The sequence below is a fragment of the Marmota marmota genome, unplaced genomic scaffold (assembly GCF_001458135.2).
Source record: "Marmota marmota marmota unplaced genomic scaffold, marMar, whole genome shotgun sequence".
In the NCBI taxonomy this organism is placed as follows: Eukaryota; Metazoa; Chordata; class Mammalia; order Rodentia; family Sciuridae; genus Marmota; species Marmota marmota.
The window spans coordinates 19,756,588-19,773,105 of record NW_026000082.1 but is presented as its reverse complement, the minus strand read 5'-3'; the positions used below and the strand labels follow the sequence as shown (position 1 = coordinate 19,773,105).

Here is a 16,518-nt window from a genome sequence, read left to right as displayed (position 1 = left end):
CTATAACACATGCACATATCAGGAAATTACATAGTCATTATAAATATTACGGAAGATTTATTTGTAGTGAAATGGAAATGTATCTAAGACTGGACATGTTGAGAAAAACAGCCAGGCAATTTTTTACCACATGCACATCAGATAGAGCACTAATCTCCAGGATATATAAAGAACTCAAAAAAAACTTAACACTAAAAAAAATCAATAAATGGGCTAAGGAACTGATCCACAATGGGGGTGGGGGATCCATGGGAAGAATGGAGGAATCTTGGATAGGGAAAAGAGGAGGAAGGGGGCATGGGGGTAGGAAAGATGGTAGAATGAGATGGACATCATTACCCTAGGTACATGTATGAAGACATGGATGTGTGACTCTACTTTGTGTACAACCAGAGAAATGAAAAATTGTGCTCCATTTGTGTACTGTGAATTTAAATGCATATAACAAATTAGAACAAATAAGTAAATAAATAAATTTTAAAAAGAAAAACAGCTAGGGACTGGGGACGTAGCTCACTAGCTCTGGGCTCAATCCCCATACACACATACACACATATACACACATACTAACACACAAAGATAAACGGATAGCTATGTATATGTTTGTATAAATGCATATGAGATGCTTTTAAAAAGAATGCATGAGAAACTTTTAGTAGTGGTGACCTCTGCAGAGTGATCAAAGAATAATAATTGTCCATATTTTCCTACATTTGGGTTTTTATATTGAGCATGTTTAATGAACTTTTTATAATTTGTCTATCTTTAAAAACCAATTTTGCTCAGCACTGGTGACAAATACCTGTAATCCCAGAGACCATGGAGCCAAGGCAGGAGGATTTCAAATTCATGTCCAGCCTGGGCAACTTTAGCGAGTCCTATAGCAACTCAGCAAAACCTTGTCTTAAAATAAAAATAAAAAGGGCTGGGGATGCAGGTTAGCAGTAAAATGCTCCTGGGTTCAAACCCTGGTACAAAAAAAAAAAAAAAGAAAGAAAAAAGAAAGAAAGAAAAGGTGACAAAATTAAAACGTGAAAACTTAATTTTTAGCCATGCACAATGACACAGTATTGTAATCCCACCTACATAGAAGGCTGAGGCAGGAGGATTCCAAGTTCAAGGCCATCCTGAGCAACCTAACAAGACCCTATCTCAAAATAAAAGGGATGGTGATATAGCTCAGTGGTGCTCTGAGTTCAATTCCCAGAATAAAACAATAAATATAACAATAATTCTTATTAGAAGTCTGACTGTGGAAGTGAGGAGAAAGATACAATAGCAGTTTCAGAAGTACATAGGACAGAAAAAAAATTTTTTTTTAAGTAAAGGAGACCTCAGAATTCTCTCTTAAGAGAGTGAAAATACTAGAAAGAGGAGAAAATCAGTAAAGTGGGCTTGTTTTCTTTCCCTGGAGAATGGTTCTTTCCCTTAAGAGCCATTGGGCTCACTTCTTCACTTCCCTCAGGGCACAACATTGAGGACATTATGCTAAGTGAAATAAGTCAATCATAAAAACACAAATACTGTATAATTCCACTTGCATTAAGTTCCTACAAATTAAAATGAGAAACAGTAGAAAGCTGGTTGCCACTGGGATAAGGGAAAATGGAAACCCACTGTTTCTTGAGTACAGTTTCAGTTGGGGAAGAATAAGTCCTGAAGATGGACCATGGGATTTGTCGCACAACACGAATATACTTAATACCACCGAACATGGTTGTTAGTAAATAGTATGTGTATTTTACCACACATAAAAAAACTTAAATATCATCATCCCTGAAATTTTCTAGGTCACGTCCAGTAAAATGTCAAATCTCCACAATCGCAGTGGGACAAGGTCACGTGAGGGCAGACACCGGTCCAAAAAGGCAGGAGCTTCCGGGGTTGCTTCCGGCGGAAGAAAAGAAGGAGGAGCTCGGGGTCAAAACTAGGGAAGGGCGGGAGAAGGGGCGGATCCAGAAAGGGACGAGCTTTCGGGTTCTTCTCGCAGGAAAGCAGAGCGGAGAGATCGGGAGGGGCTGGGTCTGGAGAGCTTTACGCCGACAGGGAGAGGTGAGACACAAAGCTGAGAGGATTTTGGAGCCAAACGGACGGTGCCCCCGCTAGCTGTTAGGCTTAGGCCGAGAGCGGCAGGAAAGACGTGGCTCCGCCACTGGGCTCCTCGACCCTCCATAGTCCTCGCCACCGTCTCTGTACACCCTGTGGCCAAGGAAGGCAGAATTAGCAGGAAACCCCCAGCAGCGCCAACACCTTGCAGCTTGACCCGGCGCGCGCTCCAATGGTGTCTTCCGGTTCTCTTCAATCTCTAGCTGCATATCTCCCCTGAGCTATAGCCGCAGCAGGAAGGCCTTGAGAAAAGTCCGGCAGGTTGCTGACAGTAAGGGAACAAGGAGTTTCGTGGGCCATGGTCTGGAATCCAGTAGAGCTGCAGGAAATGGAATCTGTCTCTGTCTCGGAGGGAGACCAACATGCACAACCACTTCTACCCTCAGCCCGAGAGTCCAGTCTGTGCCCTGGCAGTACCCTTGCAGAGCAACATGCTCCAGTGAAAATCACCCTTATCTTTCAGACAGCTCCCGTTTAGCCTCCACAAACCTTTCCCCTCTAGAGCAGGTGGGAAATGAATGGCCAGGGTTCCCGTTTCTGCTGTTTTTAAGTTGTAGATGGGCACAATACCTTTATTTTATTTATTTATTTTCATGTAGTGCTGAGGATCGAACCCAGTGCCTCATAAGTGCCAGGCAAGTGCTCTACCACTGAGCCACAAACTCAGCCCCTGTCTATAACTGGGACTATTGAGTGCAAACTCCTGAGGCTGGGCCAAAGGTCTGTAGATTCTAAAGCTGCTCAGTGGGGCTCTGACTCTGAGGGGTCAAGGTAGCCCATTCTGTCCCAGCTTTTCCAGAGCCCTACTCCCAGGGCTCTGTGTTCAGACTCCACTAAAATCAGAGCCCCACAGACAGCCAAGTCAGAGCCACTGTTAGTACCATTTCAGGCCCTACCCAATTCAGAGGGTAAAACCTAGACCTCTTGCCTGGCTGCAATTCCCCCATGTCACTGTACAACCTGAGAAATTCAGCACGATCTAGGAACTAGTAATCGTGATACTTTTGGCAAGGAGGGATGACAAGGCTACTGTCTTTCATTGCTTCTGCAATCATTTGAGGATTAAGTACAAGACCAAGGTTCAGTATCAACCTGTTCCCATGATATATCCTAAGAAGGAAGCTGAGTTGGTATTATACAATCTTAGTTTGACATGTAATAAGGGAGAACATTACTCAAGGTCATATAATAAATAATCAATAAAATGGGGCCAGGCAGGAGATAGGGCACTCTTTCCCTAAGGTAGTCCCTATACTTTCCACAGTGCCTGGGGCTAAGAAGTCCTTTGAAGATGAGGGTGAAGAGAGTTAATGCTACCCAGGAATCCTTGGAATGAGCCAAAGCTTTCTCTGGGCCATTTATTGAGCTACTCTGACTAAGCAGCTTGGGCTTTGACAGTGAAGTGCCTGCCCCCTTACCTCTAGCAGAATTCATAATACCCTCTGGGAAGTGCCATGGCATTGTATAATGATAGAAAATAAAATAATACAATAATCACAGTAGCAACTGCTACTATTTACTGAACACTTATTCTACCTCATTTCATGACTACCTGATGTGGTAGTTACTATTGAGATAGGAATCTGGAAATAAAGGGAGAAAATGAGTCTCAATGGAAGTTCCCATAAACCATTGAAATGCAGATAAACTTCTACCCCTGAGCTGTACACCTTTGGCCAATGCCCTTGAACCATTCCCTTGTGAAAAGAGGATAATGAGGAAGCACAGGGAAAACTGGCACAAAATTGTGTAACTCTACTTCTACTTCTAGACCAGCCCCTAGCTCCAGCCCTCTATAAACATTAACACCCTACACCAACAGGTTGCTGTCTCTGCCTCTGGAAATAGCCCACATTCTCCCTTGAATGTGTATTCCTTGCTTTACCCCAAAGGCCTGCCCCCATTCATTCTCTCTTGAATATGTATCTGCTTTCCTAGATAAATCTGTCTATGCCTCTGACCCACAGTGCCCAAAATATTTTCTGTCAAGTATGTCAAGAACCCTCCTGATTCTGGGTCAATTTCCCTCTTCTCACTGGTAACTCCTTGGAACCCTCTTCAGAGATGTCTTCTCCTGTGACATTATTATCTCCATTTTTTTTTAAGAGAGAGAGAGAGAATTTTTTGATATTTTTTAGTTTTCGGTGGACACAACATCTTTATTTTATTTGTATGTGGTGCTGAGGATAGAACCCAGCGCCCAGTGTATGCCAGGCGAGTGTGCTACGGCTTCAGCCACATCCCCAGCCCTATTATCTCCACTTTTGCAGATGAGGAAACTAAGGCTCAGAGAAGTTAAACAACTCACCAAAAGTCTTGGTAATAAGTGCTAGGGGTGAATTTTAAACTCAAGTTTGTCTGTGGAATTCATGTTCTCACATTCACTGGTCTGCAGAATAACACCCAGTGCCTTTAGCATTGACCAGCTTCCAGGTATTCTCCTCCTGTCTACAATTTTGAACACCCATCCAGGCCTATTTTTCTTAGCCCTGTTCCCTTATGATAGCCTCCTCCTTTAAAAAAAAAAAAGTTTTTTAGTTATAGGTGGACACAATATCTTTATTTTTATGTGGTGCTGAGGATCAAACCCGGTGCCTCACACATGATAGGCAAGCGCTCTGCCTTTTTCTTCTTGCCAGTGAATCCCTACAGAGAAGGCTTCCTGAATCTCTTGCAATGCTTCAAACCTTGGTGTTGAAGCTAGAATTAGGCAGTCAGTGTAGATAGGTAAATCAAGTCAGGTAGGATCTGGGAGGCCAATTGTGAGCAAGTCTGGGAAGTTGGAGACTGTCTCCTGAGGGATCTTATCAAGAAGCTGCCCCTGCTCCAACTTGTTGCCAAGGTAACCTGTCCCAGGAATTTCCCTACCCTACAGGGAGCTATAAGGTTAATGTGTCCTTGTCTACTCCCCCCTGCCCTTCCCCCTTCAGCCCACCTATTTCCCACCTTTTGGCCTTCCCACCGAGCATTCTTGGGCCTAGTCTCCTCCACTGGAAGGAGAAAGATAAGGGGGGAAAGCAGGAGAACAAAGGAAGTCTAGGACATATAAAAAGGGCAGAACACCTTGCTTCTTGGGATACCAGGATACCAGCTATGGCCCCCTTCTCCCTCACAGGAGAAGTCTATGTTACCCCTTTTTAAATAAACCCTGCTTCATATGCTTGCCTCGGCATGCTTCTCTAATGTTCGAACTTCAACATGTGAGGAAGCAGGACTCATCACAGTATTAGTGTCCATCCCAAATGCCTCCCCAATGCTATTTCTCCCGAGTTTAGCTTAATCCTCACTGAGCTTTTTGCTTATGCCTTTTGCCCTTCTTGAATGCCCTTCCTTAACCCTTAAAGGGTCATCCAGTTGAAGTACCAGATTTCTAATTTCCTCTCTTCACTGATCTCACACAATCCTGGGTCTCAAGGCTAGAACCGCCCCCCTCACCCCCAAAGCATTGGCTCAAGGCCAGTTAGGAAGCTTCAAAGAGCAAGGAGGACTTGAGTTCTAGTCCTGACAGGGTGGAGTGCAGCTGTTCTTTTCAGGAACAACAAAATAAACAACAACAAAGGGTCCCCCTCCCTACAATTCTTGGGACAAGGGAGCAAAAGATGTTGAGAGAAATGGGCTTGGAGAGATAAGTGTAGCTGAGACACATAGATGGCATATTGGTGGTCCATCTTTTTATATCAATTTTTCTGGACTGTTTAGGGGAATGAAAATCTTCTAAACATTTTAATATTAAAAAAAGAACTTCAGGCTGGGATTGTGGCTCAGCAGTAGAGCACTGACCTAGGGGGTGGGGGTTCAATTCTCAGCACCACATAAAAATAAAGGCATTGTGTTGTGTCCATCTACAAAAAAGATTCATATTCTCTCTCTTAAAAAAAAAAAAAAAGAACTTAAAGGCACATTAGAACTTAAAGGATAACCCCTGAATTGTGAAGAAAAGCATGAAACTGCTAAGAAATCACATGTTTGTGAAGGAAGGATTCAGGATCCTTCACCAACAAGGGCTGTGTCCTTTGCTTTGAGGTCACGGGTAGAGTGTGAATCCAGTTCCTGGCATTAAATGAAGGTGACTATTGTGATTTCCTGGACTCGGGAAGGGGCCTCCATGCCCAAGAGTGTGACCCCGCCCGAGGCCCTGGGAAGGAGCAGCTCAGTGTCCCCACTGTATCCTAGGCGACAGATCTGAAGGAAGGCGTGTCAAAGGCGGAGTCATAGGCCCTCCTTCGGTCGCGCTCCGCCCAGTACTGGTTCCTCGTGGCCTTACTACTCGCCCTTGCCGGGCCGGTGATCCCCAAGTAGATCCACTTTGGATGACACTGTAAGGTGAACCGAGCTCCCAAGGCCACCCAGCTTAAATTTTAAATTTCCTCCCTAGAAAAGAGCAAGCGAGGAACACGCTCTCTGGGAAGAACTGGACTCCACCAGTTTCCAACCGGCTCTGGACAACCAACTTGGGACCAAAAGTCTTGGGAGTTCTGAACGACAAGGGAGCTGCCTTAGGAGAAGAACCGCCCGGCTGGCCACGAGGCGCGTAATGGCCGTGCACGCCCGCCGCCTGTGTCACATCGCCTTCCAAGTGGCGGCCGGGCAGCCCCTAGCCCGGGATCTGCAGTGCCTCTTTGGCTTCCAGCCCCTGGCGGTGCGGGAAGCAGGTGGCTGGCGGCAACTGGCCCTACGCAGCGGAGACGCCGTCTTTTTGGTGAATGAGGGTGCGGGACCCGGGGAGCCGCTGTACGGTCTAGACCCACATCATGCTGTGCCCAGCGCCACGAACTTGTGTTTCGATGTGGACGATGCGAGCACAGCCGCCCAAGTGCTGGCGTCCCGGGGCTGTCGTGTGCCGGTGCCCCCAGTTAACGTGCGGGATGCTCAGGGCGCCGCCACCTACGCTGTGGTCAGCTCGCCAGCTGGCAACCTCAGCCTGACGTTGCTGGAGCGTGCCGGCTATCAAGGGCCCTTCCTACCGGGCTTCGGACCGGTGCCCTCCAAGCCCGAAGCAGGTTGGGTCAGCCACGTGGACCACTTGACCTTGGCTTGCACCCCCGGCAGCACCCCAACACTTAGGCGCTGGTTCCAGGACTGCCTGGGCTTTCACCACTTGCCGTTGAACCCAGGGGAGGATCCCGAGCTGGGCCTCGAAGTGGTAGCTGAGTCAGGGAATGGGGGGCTGCGGCTCATGGCCCTGCAGACTCCACCCGGCAGCACTGTCCCCACCCTTGTGCTGGCCGAGTCTCTGCCGGGGGCTACCTATAGACAGGACCAGGTGGAGCAGTTTCTGGTTCGGCACAGGGGGCCGGGCCTGCAGCACGTAGGACTGTATACGCCCAACATCATGGAGGCCAGTGAGGGTATGGCTTTGGCCGGAGGCCGGCTCCTGACACCTCCGGAAGCATACTACCAGCAGCCAGGCAAAGAAAAGCAGATCCTAGCTGCGGGGCTCAAACCTGGCGTTCTGGCCCAACAGGGAATACTGCTAGATGGAGATAAAGGCAAGTTTCTGCTTCAGGTCTTCACCAAGTCCCTCTTTGCTGAGGATACCTTCTTCTTGGAGCTGATTCAGAGGCAAGGGGCCACAGGGTTTGGCCAGGACAACATTCGAGCACTGTGGCAATCCATACAAGAGGAAGCTGCCAGGAGCCAGAAAGCCTGAGGACAGCCAGAGCTAGATGCAGCCACTTTCTTGTAGCCTGAGACACACTCAGAGGAGGCCCAGCTATTGAAATGCAATACCCTCCGAGGCCAGGTGTGCCCTGCTTCTCCTTAGTACCTGCCAGGAGTTAAGTCTTACTGGGCTCCAAAGAAGTGTTGTTTTTTGTTTGTTTGTTTAAGTATAAAACATTTCTTACAATTTAATATCTAATACATACACAAGATACAAAGAACAATAAAAAAATTACATGATTAGGTCACAGACATAACTAATACAAGCCTTTGTGTTCTTCTTTTTTTTTTAATGTGAGTAGGACTAATTTATTTTTTGCAAGATGGGGACTGAACCCAGGACCTTGCACATGCTAGGAACATGCTCTATTACTGAACTACACTCCCACCCCTTTGTGTTCCCCTATGATAGTATTTCCCTCTCTGCCCCAAATTTATGATTTTTTTAACCCTTTGCATTTCTGAATTTTCACTATATGTGAAATGTATCCCTAAATAAATGACTTAGTATTTGAGGTAGGTAATTAAGACAAATTCTTCTGTGCTTCCCTTCTCCCTAGGGAGCAACCCATGTAGGTAGAGACAGGCTGGTTCAGGGTTAAGCCCAACCACCTGCTTTAGGATAATACCACTGCTCCAATCAAGCTGACCTGAGACCTAGAAAGTGTTGGGTGTCAACTCTTGGCAGGTGCTCCCTGCAGCAGCCATCACTTCCTGGGAAAGGAGAACAGATTATGTGGACAGAACACACCCTCCTCCCTCTGCCTAAAGCTGTATGGAAGCTCAACCAAGTGGGAATCAGGACCCAATATTTTCTGGGTCCCTCAGAGGTGTGGAGTAAAGGGGCTAGGGAGAGTATGCAACTTTTCCAAAATGACTACAAAAATAAGCACTTTAGCTGGGCGCAGTGGCGCACGCCTGTAATCCCAGCAGCTTGGGAGGCTGAGACAGGATGATAACGGGGTTCAAAGCCAGCCTCAGCAATAGCCAGCTGCCCTGAATGCCTCCAAGGTCACGGATAGGAACTCCCATAGTCCTGCCAGTAGACCTGAGAGGGAGAGCAGCCAGGTATGGGTCAGGCCTCAGTTGCTGACTCCTTTCTCTACTCCTCCCTGTTGATTGTGCTACTTTGCTCCCAGCATCCAGGTACCTGAGTTAGGCCTCTGCACCAGCAGAATGCGGGTACCCCCAAGGGCTCTGGGCTGCTCCAGAACCCAGTGAGACCCTGTCTCTAAATAAAATACAAAATGAGGCTGGGGATGTGACTTAGTGATTGAGTGCCCCTCAGTTCAATCCCTAGTACCCCCTCCCCCCCAAAAAAAGTAAGCACTTTATTAAACAATAGGACTCTCAGGGATAGGGACTTTCAGAGGCATCACTGGGCTGCACTGTTGAGGCTGGGTGTGTCAGTGGGGACATGAGGCCAAAAGAAACTATCCAGGACTTGCTGGCCCCGGTTGGGCTTTTTCCAGCTGGGCTTTTTCTGGCTGGATGGAGAAGACAATTGAGACCTTTTGGAACCCTGTGTAGAAGCCAAAAGAGGGAGGTACTGAGGAGAGGACATCATGGAATTCTTTCCAGCATCTCCTCTTTATTAATCTAGCTCAGGTTCTATCCTGATATGTAGAGCTGCCTCCAAATATCTTATCTGTGCCTAACTCTACAAAAAGCAGCCTGAGGAAATCTTCCTGAGGTACAAATCTGGCTCCTCTCTTCCACCTTAAATGCTTTGGCAGCTTGGTTTTTATGCTTTGGCTGACCTGGGCAGGCTCTGCCAACTTCTCCAGCTAACCAAACGTTCATGGCTCCTTGGGCATTGCAGACTGCATAATGCCCTACCTTTGCACAAACATTTCACACTGTATTGCCCTCATTACTTTAAGGGCCATGAGACTTACCTTGCAGGTCCCTGGCTGATGGTCCTCATATACACGGAACACCTAGCCAAGAGTAAGGGGTAAGGACAGGGCTGGCATCTTCTCCAAAAGAGCCAAACTTCTATTTTCTGCCCTTGACATTATGCCCCAGTACTTTAGCTTAAAATGTGTGTGTGTGTGTGTGTGTATGTGTGTGTTCCTATTTACACAGTAATCGGTTCATATAGACAATGTAGGAAACAAAAGGGAAAATGAAGACAAAGGTAGTACCTTTTTCATGGCAGTAGAAACAGCTGCGGTGTGAAATTCCTCTCGAGTCAGCCATCGAGCACCAGGTGGTGTGGTCACTGGGGTCTGCCCTTCCAGGGCCAGACCATATACTTGATATGTCAGCTTGATATGAGAGAAAGTGTGGCTCACCTGGGAGGAGGATCAGGGGGTTGAAATAGATCTGTGGATGTGGCCACAGAGGTCATCAGTCCTGGTCCCTCCACTTTTACTTACCTCTCCAAGGTACTGGAGGTGGGTAGCAGGGAGAGGCCCAGTCCAACTCTGTAGTTTCTGCAGCAGGTCCTTGTGCTGATGCTGTCCTGAGTGCTCCAAGGTCACGGATGGGAACTCCCATAGTCCTGCCAGCAGACCTGAGAGGGAGGGCAGCCAGGTATGGGTCAGGCCTTAGCTGCTGACTCCTCTCTCTACTCCTCCTTGTTGATTGTGCCACTTTACTCCCAGCATCCGGGTACCTGAGCTAGGCCTTTGCACCAGCAGAATATGGGTACCCCCAAGGGCTCTGGGCTGCTCCAGAACACAGATGGCCAGGTACTCCTCCCTGGGGGGCCTGCGGCTGGCCTTTCTGGGAAAGTTGGCCACTCCCAACGTGTGGTTCCAGGGTTCTGTGGAAGGCAGGCACAGCTGGCACTTTCCAGTGATGGGAGCTGGAAACAGAGATCCCCAAGCCCTGCTCAGTCCAAGAAGGCTTAGGTGCCAAGCCCAGAAAGCAGGCTTGGCCTGGTTCAGCAGGATCTTACTCAGCAGGATCTTACTAGTTCAGAAAGAACTACAGGCAGCTCCCTGACAGGGGCAGGAGAGGGTGGGGTTGGGGTTAAGGCCGCACTCACTGCAGTCCTCCACGTCAAGAGTGCCTTGCAGGTTCCATGAAGCTGAGAACTGTTCCTGCTCTACCTGAGAGACAGGGTGGGGTGTCATGGGGCAAGGGCCATACCCTAGGATTCCTGAGTGCTCCCTCCCCAGGAGGCTCACCCTCTGGCGTGCCCTGCACAAGCTCTGCACAGGGCACTGGCTGCAGAGAGGCCGCTGTGGGGTGCACACTGTGGCCCCCAGTTCCATGGCTGCTTGATTAAAGTCCCCTGGTCGGTTTGGATCCACTAGCTGCTGGGCTAGGCTCCTACAAGAAGAGAACACCTCTGTGAGGAAAAGACCCTTTGAAGATACCCCTCCCATAGTCCCCCATTATTCCAGTATCATACCAGAGATGCTGAGAGACAAGGGTGCTCTTGGGATCAGCACCAATGGCTCGGACACGGCACAGCACCCGTACTACATTCCCATCCACCACACCGGTTGCCTTGTACAGAGAAGTTCAGAACTTAGCCTTGGCTGGGAGATACTACACACAAAGTGTGGGTGGGAAATGGTCTCACCTGACCAAAGGCAATGGAAGCAATGGCTCCAGCTGTGTACCGCCCCACACCAGGTAGGAGCTGCTGTAGGGTGTCTGCTGTACGGGGCATGTGGCCCCCTAGCTCTTCTACCACCTGATTGGGGTAAGGTTTAAGGTTGTGAAACACTTGAGGCCCCAGGCTTCTACACCCTGCCCTTGGCAACCCCTTACCTTCCGAGCTCCCTCCTGTAGTCGCCGGCCTCGAGAATAGTAGCCCAGACCAGCCCAAAGTTGGTTCACCTCCTGTAGGTGGAGTCACAGGTCAAAGAGATAAGTGGTCAGTCCCTCAGTTGTCCCCATTCTCACTACCCAAGGATAGCTTTTACCTCCAGAGAAGCATTGGCCAGGTTCTGCAGTGTTGGCCATTTCTATAGTTCCAAAGCAGAAAAGAAGAAGAGATCAAGGGTTAGGGCAGTGAAGGAAGATTTCTCTACACACATCCCAAAGTATAGGCTCTTTTCTGGGGTCTGGCCCAACCCTCCCCTCTTTTCCCTGGTGTCACCTGCATCCACCGGGTATAGTAGTTGATCACTGTGGCAACCTGGGTCTGCTGCAGCATAACCTCTGACACCCACACTAGGGGAGAAGGGTTGGCATGAGAGTACTGCTAACCTGCCTTGTTCCTAACCCACAGCCCCAGAACTATACATTTCCAGGCAAGGTACCCCTGCTTTCAGGAGATGTACTGACCAGCATATGCTCGCCTATCCAGGTCTGCCTCATCCTCTGCCTGTCAGTGCAAGCCCAGGTGGGAAGTTAGTATGGAAGGTCCTGGATGCCATTCTCCTGCCCAACCCTCCTTGTTCCTCATCTGCTTACCTGTCTTCTCCAGGGTAGGTCCCGCTTCTCTGTGTCATACCAGCTCAGTAGGCTCTTCCTGAAGGCTGTTATTTCAGTTCTATTTCTGAATAGATGGTATGGGGAGACAGAGGCCTGAAATATCTTCTCTTCTTGCTGATTGGCCAGGTCTGCAGGAGTCCCAGGACACTCAGAGATCCTCCCTGCATAGGGAACCCACCTCAGGAGGAACCCAGGACATAGAAGCCTGTGGCGGTGTACTCTATACAGGACCTCCCCTACTCCCAGTCTAGCGCTTAAGCTTTGGAGCTAGAGTCAACCACAGTTGTCTAGCTGCATGTAGCATTGACCCAATTTATGGCCTTAATTTTCTCAGAGTGATACTGCTGGCTCTGTTGTCTCTGGGTCATGATGAAAACCCAACAGTTTTAGTTAGACATGATAAATATCTATGCAGGGTTCCCTATTTACAAAACACTTTCAGGCTCATAAACTCATTTGATCCCATGAAAGTCACATGAGGGAAGAAAAGCATAGGCTATTGCTCTGTATTATTGGTAAAAAAAGTAGCCAATTAGAGCAATTATCCCAAAGTCACACAGCAACACAGAATTATGCCCTTAAATAGTGTCTTAATGCTTTAAGTCATACCAGGTTCCCTTCTCAGTCCAAATCTGCACCCTTTCACAGCCAATGAAACCAGCCTCTGGAGTCTTGGGCTAGGACCAAGCTCCTTACCCTTAGGAGCAGAAGGCTTGGCCTGGCTACTATTGGGGGCACGTTTCTTCCTTCTCTCCTGGCTGGCTGCCTGCTTTCCCAAATTACTTCCCACAGCTGCTTGAAGTTTCCTCATGATGGCCTGGAAGAGAAAGACCCAGCCCAAGTAGTTGGTCACAATGAGACTGAATCTTGGGGCCTCACAGTAGTTACAATCACTTCTATCCCTATACCACTCACAGAGTATCTATTTTTTCTCATGTACTCTCAAGACACCTAGGGTTTGCTCTTGGCTCTCTGTGGCACTGAGAGGCATGACCAGCACAGGAGTACTAGCATGAGAAATTCAGAGTAACAAGCGAGGGTCAATATGGGCCAAGGACCAAAGTCTTCTGTTGGGGAGTATTTACGGGTTCCTGATGCTTATTATGATGTTGTTGTTTCAAGGTATCTAGGGGCATAGGGTGGGTGGGAGGTTTCTCCACTTAGAAATATTTCATGGTTACACTAAAACCTTTATTTGATAGAAAGGAGAAACCAAGGATCAGAGAGGGAAAAAGATTTGCCTAAGACTAAATGGCAAATCAATGGGAGAAGAGATGAACTACTTTTATTCCTAATAACTTTCTGATCTAGCAATTATTACTAACTGACCATTAGCAATAAGGTCACTGCTCTGACTGTTCTTCTGGCTGCCTTTTCTCTAACGGAAAAAAAGAGACTAACAGTGTTTATGTAAGACCCCATGAAGTGTTTCAATTTCCTGATGGCTCCCCAAGGCAGGTACTACTACTGCCTCCATTTTATTTATTTATTTACTACTACTGCTTCCATTTATTTATTTATGGTCTGGGAATTGAACCCAAGAGTGCTTAGCCACTGAACTCCATCTTCAGCCCTTTTTATTTTTTTTCTTGCTAAGTTGCTGAGGCTGGCTTTGAACTTATGATCCTCCAGGATTACAGGCATGCACCACAGTAGCTGGCCTACCTCCATTTTAGCTATGAGAAAATAAAGGTTTGTAGAGATTAAATAACTTGATCTTTCAAACTGAGTGTGCACTCTTATACTCTGGCTATGCTGCAATCCCAAGCCTATTTCAAACTCTTACCTCAAGGTTTCAACTTTACCATCTCATTTTCATCAAAAGAGCTTGCTTCCTGGGGCTGAGGTTGTAGCTCAGTGGTAGACTACTTGCCTAGCATGTGTGAGGTACTGGGTTCAATTCTCAGCACCACACATAAATAAATAAAATTAAAGGTCCACCGACAACTAAAAAAATAAATAAAAGAGCCTCCTTCAGTGAAAAAAACAATACAAACCTCCCTCCATTTGCATTGACCTCCTTCTTTCTCCTTTTATGTGAAGGAGGGATCTCTCTTTTTCCCCAGGGTCCTGTTCCTCCAATCTTCCAACCAAGACCCACTCTCCTCCCCTTCATGGCCAGACTTCTTTTACCAAACTCACTCATTTCCACAATTTATTCTACAATTTTCCAAAGAGCAAAGTAACCTTTTCAAGACATGATCATGTCAATTCCTTTCTTAAAACCTTTAATGGCTTCCCATTAATTCCTTAAACAAATATATATGGATTGTCTACTACGTGTCAAGCTGTTTATTCAGTAAACAAACCACAAACCATCAAAGATTCCTGGGCTGGGGTTGTGGCTCAGTGGTACAGCACTTGCCAAGCATGTGTGAGGCCCTGGGTTTGATCCTCAGCACCACATATAAATAAATAAAATAAAGGTATTGTGTCCACCTACAACTAAAAAAAAAAAAAAAAATCAAAAATTCCTGTCCTCATGGAGCTTATATTCTAATAGGGTAGACAATACAAACACATAATAAGTAAATTATATGGGATGTTAGAAGGCAATACTATTAGCATAAAGAGGAAAAATAGAGAAAATGAAGGGCATAAAATGCCAGAATGGGAATGAAATGTTGCAATTTTAAATAATGTGGTCAAGGTAGGTCTTATTAACGTAATATTTGGGGCTGTGGTTGTAGCTCAGTGGTAGAGTGCTTGCCTAGCATGTGTGAGACACTGGGTTTGATGCTCAACACCACATAAATGTAAAATAAAGATATTGTGTCCACCTAAAACTAAAAAATAAATATTAAAAAAAAAGAATGAGTCAATACTGTTAACATAGACTTGAAGGTCCATGTACCAGGGCGGCACTTGTTTCATCCTCTCCTCTTACTATGCTCAAGCCACATTTACCTGAATTTAGTTGCTTAAATTTCCAAAGTTGTCTGTCCACTTTGAGGCCTCATACACTCCATTTCCTCTGCTTGGAGAGAGCTTTTCTATGTTCTTCCTAAAATCCAATCATTTTTTAGGTTTTGGCTTAAATGTTCAAGCACCTTACTCTCTTAGGTCTCCATTATAGCTCTTTTTTTTTTTTTTTTAATATTTTTTAGTTTTGATGGACACAGTACCTTTATTTTATTTATTTTTATGTGATGCTGAGGCTCACAAGTGTGAGGCAAGCACTCTGCCACTGAGCCACAATCCCAACCCTCCATTATAGCTGTTAACTGTAATTTCACACTTAATTGTGATTCTTCCAGTTAGTGTCTGCTTACCCTACTTTAAAAATATATATATCTTTAGTTGTAGATGGACACAATACTTTTATTTATTTTTATGTGGTGCTGAGGATCAAACCCAGTGCCTCTACTACTGAGCCATAATCCAGCCCTGCTCACCCTACTTGACTGTAAAAAACAAACAAACCAAAAAACAAAAACAAAACAACAACAACAAAAAAAAAACCTCCAGGAGGACCAGGACTAGATCTCTTCCGTTAATTGTTGTGTCCTCAAAGCCAAAGGCAGGTAAACACTATAAATGTTTGTTAATTTAATTAATGGAATGGAGGACGGTGTTTCTTTTTTAAAAAGAAGGGGATAAGTCCAAGCAACTCAATAATGACGAAAAGGACTCAGTAGGGGGAGAAAAGTTAAAAGATGCCCTAGAAAAAATAAACAAGGAGAATCAGTTGCTGGGCCCAGGGAATGAAAACTAGAGTCCCTGGGAAGAGACTACTACTCCTAATACCTCTCTCCTCTCTCACGGTAGTAAGAGTCATGCCCAAACACCGTCTAGGTCAACTATACTTTCTAATTGCTTTCCAAATGGACCCTTCCTCATCATCCCCACTACCAGAACCTTAATTCTATTTTACTTCATCGCTTGGACTTTTTCAAATGCTTCCCTATTAGTCAGTCGCTTTATAACCTCAGCATCCTTGTTCTGTGGAATGTTCTCCGCCCGCACTAAGCTCTCCATCTTTCCAGGGAATTTGCCCACGCCCAGAACACCTTTCTTTCCCCCAATGCCCTTCTTCTGGCCTAACTCATAAGCATATTTTAAGCTCAGTTCAGGCAGTGCCCCCTCTTTAGGGAATCCCGCCCTGCCCACCCAAAGCATTCCGGAACGGTGCAGACAAACACCGCAGGCGTTAAGACTGGGTTCCCACCCTCCCCAGGCCGCGCGTGGTAAGAAAAATTACCTCCTCCGCCGGCTCCCGCGCAACACCGAGGGGCGTGGCTCCGGCCAATCCAGGCGGGGAGTCCGCAGCACCAGCCAATAGGCTCTCAGCGCGGGCCGGGCCCACTTCCCTGCACAGGGCCCGGGAGGTCTGAACGGAAGTCCAACCCTACT

At 46.8% G+C, this 16,518-nt stretch overlaps 2 protein-coding genes across 9 annotated transcripts; one reads left to right on the top strand and one right to left on the bottom strand.

The window, feature by feature from the left end:
• Positions 1-1,176: 1,176 nt before the first annotated feature.
• On the bottom strand, positions 1,177-16,496 carry Mutyh (mutY DNA glycosylase). 8 transcript variants are annotated; one of them, XM_015485082.2, is made up of 16 exons: positions 16,367-16,496; positions 12,862-12,982; positions 12,145-12,326; positions 12,016-12,055; positions 11,828-11,901; positions 11,652-11,693; positions 11,497-11,568; positions 11,306-11,419; positions 11,132-11,229; positions 10,905-11,049; positions 10,763-10,826; positions 10,388-10,579; positions 10,149-10,285; positions 9,915-10,064; positions 9,666-9,707; positions 8,016-9,289 (listed from the first exon to the last, which is right to left on the bottom strand). In XM_015485082.2, the coding sequence occupies exons 2-16, from the start codon at positions 12,974-12,976 to the stop codon at positions 9,143-9,145; spliced, it is 1,614 nt and encodes a 537-aa protein (XP_015340568.1). In that variant the 5' UTR covers positions 12,977-12,982; positions 16,367-16,496; the 3' UTR covers positions 8,016-9,142. The 8 variants fall into 8 exon arrangements, with proteins under 8 accessions (XP_048671437.1, XP_015340568.1, XP_048671439.1 ...); XM_048815482.1 differs by having other exon boundaries at positions 10,388-10,537; XM_048815480.1 differs by lacking the exon at positions 8,016-9,289 and adding an exon at positions 1,177-2,199 and having other exon boundaries at positions 10,763-11,049.
• Positions 1,955-8,028, top strand: Hpdl (4-hydroxyphenylpyruvate dioxygenase like). The gene is made up of 2 exons (XM_015485083.2): positions 1,955-2,052; positions 6,482-8,028. Exon 2 carries the CDS (start codon positions 6,641-6,643, stop codon positions 7,754-7,756), a length of 1,116 nt encoding a protein of 371 aa, XP_015340569.1. The 5' UTR covers positions 1,955-2,052; positions 6,482-6,640; the 3' UTR covers positions 7,757-8,028.
• Positions 16,497-16,518: the final 22 nt, after the last annotated feature.